The following is a 6,972-nucleotide window of genomic DNA, read 5'->3' as shown; positions in this document are numbered from 1 at the left end:
GCCACCCTCATCGCCGCCGCCCTCGCTCTCGCCCTCGCCGTCGCCGCCCTCGCTCTCGCCCTCGCCGCCGCCGCCCTCGCTCTCGCCCTCGCCGCCGCCTCCCATGCCACCGCCACCCGCCCCTCCGCCGCCCTCGCCACCACCACCTGCCCCTGCGCCACCCTCATCGCCGCCGCCCTCGCTCTCACCCTCGCCGCCGCCGCCCTCGCTCTCGCCCTCGCCGCCGCCTCCCATGCCACCGCCACCCGCCCCTCCGCCGCCCTCGCCACCACCACCTGCCCCTGCGCCACCCTCATCGCCGCCGCCCTCGCTCTCGCCCTCGCCGCCGCCTCCTATGCCGCCGCCACCCACCCCTCCGCCGCCCTCGCCGCCACCACCTGCGCCTCCGCCACCCTCGTCGCCGCCGCCCTCGCTCTCTCCCTCGCCGCCGCCTCCCATGCTGCCGCCACCTGCCCCTCCGCCGCCCTCGCCGCCGCCGCCCTCGCTCTCGCCGTCGCCGCCTCCTCCCACGCCGCCGCCACCCGCCCCCCCGCCGCCAAACCCGCCGCCACCATCCTTCCCTCCCAAGACCCCTTCGAACTCTCCGCAGGCGCCTCCCCCGCCGCCTCCGCCGCCGCCGCCGCCGCCGCCGCCCTCCCTCTCGCCGTCGCCGCCGCCGCCCTCGCTCTCGCCCTCGCCGCCGCCTCCCACACCGCCGCCACCTGCCCCTCCGCCGCCAAACCCACCGCCGCCCTCGCCGCCCCCGCCCTCGCCGCCCTCGCCCTCGCAACCGCCGCCGCCGCCGCCCTCGCTGCCCCCTTCACCTCCGCCTCGGATCCTTGTCACCGTCGAGGAGGGAGCGGAGGTAAACATCTCTGCGACCATCATCCGAACAGGGAGCTTCTATGCGGTGCAGTTTGCTGGCGGCGTCGTCGAAGAGGGCGACCGCGTCACGTGGGTGAGCCTGGAGTATGCAGCCGAACACAAGGGCAAGGAGTGCGATGAAGCCTTCAACACCTCGGCCTTCTCAATCACGAACAGCTTCGGCAACTCGGTCGATGGTGATTGGGACGGCACCATCCACGACCATGGAGGCGTTGTCGAGAAGAGGGAGGAGCCTCCCGGGACAGGAAAGTTCGTGCTCCTCAGTGACTTGGTTCTGGTCAACCCGGGCCCGGACACAACTGACGCGCTGGCGCCCCTCGCGAATCACGCGCCTGCGGGCACATACCAGCTCTGCCGCTTAGCGATTAACGCGAGCAGCGGGACAAGACGACGTCGTCAGCTGCAGTCAGTCGAGGATGAATATTACTTTTATGATAACGTCATCCTCGTGGTACACCAGGAACCCCCGAGTGCACCGCCCTCGCCGCCACCCTCGCCGCTGCCCTCTCCGCCACCGCCCTCGCCACCGCCACCCTCCCATCCCCCGTTGCCTCCGCCACCCTCGCCGCCTCCACCCTCGACGCCGCCCGCGCCGCCGCCACCTGCCCCTCCGCCTCCCTCGCCGCCGCCGCCCTCCGGCTCGCCGTCGCCACCGCCGCCCACGCCGCCGCCACCTGCCCCTCCGCCGCCCTCGCCACCACCACCTGCCCCTCCGCCTCCCTCGCCGCCGCCGTCCTCTCCTCCGCCACCGACTCCGCCGCCCTCGCTGATTTGCGGCACAGCCTCCGGGTTGTGCGGCGGCGATGGCGCGACCTGCGAAGATTCTACTGGAAGCTGCATTTGCACGACCGCGGAGCCACGCTGCTTTCAACTTGCTGAGGAACATGGTGGTGGCTTCTTTTGTAGTAATTCAGCCGCAGCAGGCTCGTCCAAATTACAATGGACCTGCGAGCCGCCGTCGCCACCGCCGCCGTCGCCGCCGCCACCTGCGCCTCCTCCGCCCACGCCGCCACCGCCCTCCGCCTCGCCGTTGCCACCACCGCCCTCTCCTCCGCCTACGCCGCCACCGCCCTCCACGCCACCGTCGCCGTCGCCGCCGCCGCCTTTTGCAACCTACTTTCCACACAGCACCTCCGAGGCGCTCGACATCCTTCAGCGAGTGGGCGAGCGAGAGACTTTGGATGTCAGGGTCGACGTAAAGAACATTCTCTCGCAGAAGCTCGACGTCGGTTCTCTCGAAGTTCCTGCAGCCGCCATGCCGATCCACATTGTCGGTGCTAGCGTGAGCGAAGATGCCGACGACGAGAGCGAGGTTGTGGGCAGCATTAGTGTGCCTGCGGGGGCGCATCTCGTGCTCGAGGACCTGGGCACGTTCAACGGTCGACTCAAGGTCGAGGGTGCCCTTTCTCTCCGGAACATTGAGAGCTTTGACAGCGAGCTTGGAGTCGTCGAGCTGACGAATGACGCGGCTCAGGCCGTTGTAGAGAGAAGCACGGTTACGTACTCCACGTGTCCACACGGGTACCACGCCAGCCCCAAGGCCGGGCCATGTGTCGCCTTCTTTGACGACGACCTGGCCACGCGCGACAACGCCACCCGCAGGTGTGCCGAGGACGGCGCAGCGCTGGCACAAGTGGACATGCTGGGCGTTGATGCCCTTGGTATCGCCAGACGTCTCGCTCAGGACGTTGCAGCGAGCTCCACAGCAGCATGGACGTCCTCAGATGGCAAGTGGTGCGCTTCATCTGCCGGATGCGGCAACCTCGAGACTGGGCACGGAGCAGCGCTCTGTGCCGTGGCCAGGCGCGATTGGCCGTTCTCGCGCGTCGACCTGGTGCGGGGCTGGCGAGTAGCGCACGCGTTTCCTTCGTTCGCTGCCTTCCAGCTGGCGCTAGCTGCCAGCCAGCTCATCCTGGACTGCTCCGATTGCGAGATTGGCTTGCCGGGTGGCTTCACCGCCACAGGCGAGGAGGAGATGCGTCGCGGCGCGTTGTCCGAGGGGGGTGGCGGCCGGTTCGCTCTGACGCTGGCGGGAAGCTCTAGCGAGCACACCTTCCTGGTCGGCCTCGACTCCTTCCCGCTGGAGGGCTCGCGGTGGTTCAGCGACAGCGAGCTTGAACCTACGTGCGTCGAAGGAGAGTGCACGTACGAGCTTGGCGCCTTTGAGTTTCTTCCGTCTCGGGTACACGTGATCAACAACGGCTCGCAGGACGTCATCGTGAAGCGCGTCCAAGTCCACCCGCTAGCCGTCATGAAGCCCGGCGAGCTCGCAAATTGCTCGCGGGTGCTTGTCACGCCGGTGCCGGCCGGCCTTCGTTTGGCCAGCACGGCCGACGGCCCATACAGCGGGCCGCGGGATCTTCGACTGGATTTTGGCTTTTCTCCTGGCTGCGACCGCCTCACTCGATGGGTCCATCCCTCCAGCCACGGTGAGACCAAGCTAGTTGTGCGTCTCTCAGATGAACGCAGCGAGCTCGGAATTCTCGTGGAGCAGCTCGACGGGGGCGGCGACGAGCCTCGGCTCGCAAAGCGTCGCGACGACCCAACCACGTGGGATGCAACGGTGTTCTCCGCCGTCAGCGGCAGCCTACCCGGCGAATTTGCCCTGCAATCAGTGGTATACCCACCGCCACCGTTCCCGCCTGGAAATGCGCCTGTGCCGCCGCCGCCGCCGCCGCCGCCACCCTTGCCGCCCTCACCTCCGCCGCCCTCGCCACCACCAGCCTCACCTACGCCGCCGCTCCTGCCGCCAGATCTGCCCTCGCCACCGTTGTTGCCGCCGCCGCCCTCTCCGCCGCCCTCGCCTCCGCCGCCTGCGTCACCGCCCTCGCCACCGCCCTCGCCGCCGCCCTCGCCGCCGCCCTCGCCGCCGCCCTCGCCGCCGCCTCCCTGCCCTGGGAGTTATAACGGCTCTATGTTCGCGTGCATCGACGTCGGGCAGCCCGGCTCCGCACCCGCCTGCTACGGGAACCTCGAGGGCGTCGACTACGTGAACGAGCACGGCGGTAGGTGCATTTATGACGAGGCCTACTGCCTCAAGGTAGATTGGCACAACCAATGCGCGATCCTCGAAACCGAGCTAGACGCGAAATGCGGCGCTTGGGACGAGTGCGCCGGTGCGGTCTGCAGGCCAATCTACCTTCACAATGGCGAGCAGTATTGCCTGGCGAGGAAGGTGTGGGACGACACTCGCGTGGCACCTATCGCAGACATCCGTGATGACCTGTGGGCGTACAAGAAGCTGAGGCCGCCTCCCACGCCGCCGCCGTCCTCTCCTCCGACACCGACTCCGCCGCCCCCGCCGATTTGCGGCACAGCCTCCGGGTTGTGCGGCGGCGATGGCGCGAACTGCGAAGATTCTACTGGAAGCTGCATTTGCACGACCGCGGAGCCACGCTGCTTTCAACTTGCTGAGGAACATGGTGGTGGCTTCTTTTGTAGTAATTCAGCCGCAGCAGGCTCGCAATGGACTTGCGAGCCGCCGTCGCCCGACTCGCCGCCACTGATGCCGCCGTCGCCGCCGCCGTCGCCACCGTCGCCGCCGTCGCCGCCGTGGCCACCGCTGCCGCCGCTGCCGCCGCCGCCGTCTCCGCCGCCGCAGCCGCCGCCGCCGCCGCTGCCGCCACTGCCTCCTCCTCCGCCGCCCTCGTCTCCGCCGCCCGCATCACCACCACCGGCCATGCCACCACCCCAGTTCCCAGCAGTCTGTGTCCACTCCATCAGCCTCGAGCGATTCGGTAGGCCAATCTGGAAGCTCAGCGCCACGGACCTGTTCGAGTGTCCGATGCTTTGCGCGCCGCACGCGTCCGGTGACTGCCTCCACTTCTCGCAGGAGCGCATCTGGCGGCTTGACCTCGACATGGAAGAGCTCGCTGGCTCTTCCGACCCTTGCGCCGCCGTTGCTGACGTCGCGATTTCGATCGAGTCGGCCGATGGTGTTGAACGCTGCACGTATGAGGTGCCGACGTTTGTGGAGAGCGACCATCAGTCATTTGAGCAGTACTGGGAAGAGGAATCGTCGACAATCAGTGAGTACATTGCCCTGCACCTCACGAGGCCGGATGTGCGCACCTTGAGCCTCTCGCAGCCCTCCCTCCCGCCGACTCGGAACCAGAGCTCTCGCGTCGGAGACCTGGAGTGGCAGGTGCCTGCTCACAGGCGGGTGGTGCTGGGCTGGGATGAGGGCCTCTCAGCCGCTCTGGTCAATGGCAACATCACCGTCTACGGCACGCTGGAGCTGCTTGGGGTCTCCGTTCGTAACTCAGCCATCATAGATACCGCGGAGCAAGAGCAAATCAACACAACCGTTCGAATGCTGACGCCGCAAGTCGCTGCCGCCGGCTGCCAAAGTGCGCCTGGATTGCTCAGCAGCACAAGCATCCACGGAGCCAGCGACGCCGAGCGACATTGCCTTGACTGAGCCGGACCGCGACATGTCGGCGGTCAAACTTGTAAAATGGTGCCGATAGCCGAGGTAGCTCCGGCGGACGCGAGAGCACGGCCTGACGATCAAGCACGAGAGCGACGAACGGAGGCGCAGATAACTGGCGGTGAACTCACTGCTGATACCTGCTGGAGCTGCGGAAGATGCAGTAGCACTGCCGCAGAGCCACGCGCGGAGCGCGCCGCTGGAAAGCACGCGCGGAGCGCGCCGCTGGGTAGGTGCGGAGCGCCGCCACTTGAGATTGGGCCTGTGGGTGGGCCGAGTGGTTCCAGCGTGTGAGTCAAACTCTTAATAGAAATCGCATCTACCTAGCCCTCCACAACCCTCAAAATTTTCTTCGGGGCGCGCTCCGCGCGCGGCGCTCCGCGCCTCACTCCTTGAGCGTCATACAGGCCCCCCACAGACCGAGAGGTCAAAAACGCTCGGCCCCACGCGCACTGGGCCTTGCACTTTGAATGCCGTGGGGATCCTGTCGTCAGACGTGGAGACGCGAGGGTTGCCCCCCCTTGCCCCACCACCTCGTGTGTGTGGAGAAGTTTACCTTACCTTTTATTACCTTACCTTACCTTAACACCTCACCACCTCCGTTTACCTTGTCCCTCCTCGGAGTTTTTATATCGTGTTGATTCCACGCTAGCTGTTACTTCTCACAGAGGATGTCTTTCTATCAGTACATTTAGTAAGAGCGGTCACACGAAGAGAGAAGATATCAGCGCATCAGAGAGAAGATATCAGTGCCGGTGTGCCGCTTCGCGACTTCGGAGCGGGTTAGCGTCATGCCCTTAAGGCAACCAAAGTAGAGTGTATCCTCCCAACACGACGCAGGCACCCTGAGGCTCCGCAGCACATCCGTCACGCGAGTCCTCGTGTCGGATGAGTGCGCGTTGCTGTTCGCGTCTGGGGCCTCTGTGTGGTGCACGGCGTGGCTGAGCGGGACTGACTTCGGCGTACGCACGGGGTCCGTCGTTTTCCTGGTGCTGACGTCGGACCTCGTCACCCAGTCCAGCAGGAGGTTGAGGGAGCGAGCGCTCTGCCCCTCCACGTCAACCACGACAAAGCGGTTGCGCAGGGAGCGCGAGCCATTGAAGAAGTCCAGCACCCTACGCTGGTGCTCAGCCTGCGATATGATCCAGCGCCGGATCGTGGTGTTCGAGTTGGACACAAACCCGTGTGGGTCCTTTGCGCAGTCCGAGCCCCACGGGGGGCAGCCAGCACTCACACGCTTGCGGCGCATATGGTCCGCCTTGCTCACGACCCAGTTCCTCAGCGAGCGCGTGTTCAGCACAAAGCGCGCAGTCGGATACGTTTGGTTGAGCCACTCGAAGTCAGTGTGGTCTCCATGGTCCATGAAGGCGTCGTGGTCTCTCAGGGACTTTGAGTCCGCCTTGTGTGCGTGTGTCATTGTTGACCACGTCTCACCCGCGCATTCACCGTGGCAAGTCTTGTAGCCCCTCTCGGTGAAGAGCTTGGACAGACTCGTGGTGCCTGTCTTCATTGGTCCGAGGAAAAAGACCTTGTCCCTGGCAGCCGTAAGAGCGGCAAAGAAGAGCGAGCTGAGGTGGAGAGCTCGCCGCATTGCACCTGTCGTATGCTCCCTCGACGCAAGCTGCTGGCGGCGGGCGCTCGGCAACTGTTCAAAAAAGTAACACGCGTGTAAGCGCGCG

The 6,972-nt window shown here is 66.3% G+C and overlaps 1 protein-coding gene across 1 annotated transcript; it reads right to left on the bottom strand.

Moving 5' to 3' along the window:
- Positions 1-5,948: 5,948 nt before the first annotated feature.
- On the bottom strand, positions 5,949-6,884 carry EMIHUDRAFT_224546 (hypothetical protein; the record flags this gene model as incomplete). Its single annotated transcript, XM_005790834.1, has 2 exons — positions 5,949-5,972; positions 6,066-6,884. The coding sequence occupies 2 exons, from the start codon at positions 6,882-6,884 to the stop codon at positions 5,949-5,951; spliced, it is 843 nt and encodes a 280-aa protein (XP_005790891.1).
- Between the last annotated feature and the right edge of the window lie 88 nt (positions 6,885-6,972).

Source organism: Emiliania huxleyi (assembly GCF_000372725.1).
Source record: "Emiliania huxleyi CCMP1516 chromosome Unknown EMIHUscaffold_118, whole genome shotgun sequence".
NCBI lineage: Eukaryota > Haptophyta > Isochrysidales > Noelaerhabdaceae > Emiliania > Emiliania huxleyi.
The sequence above is the reverse complement of the archived record's forward strand: the minus strand, read 5'-3'. Positions and strand labels throughout refer to the sequence as shown.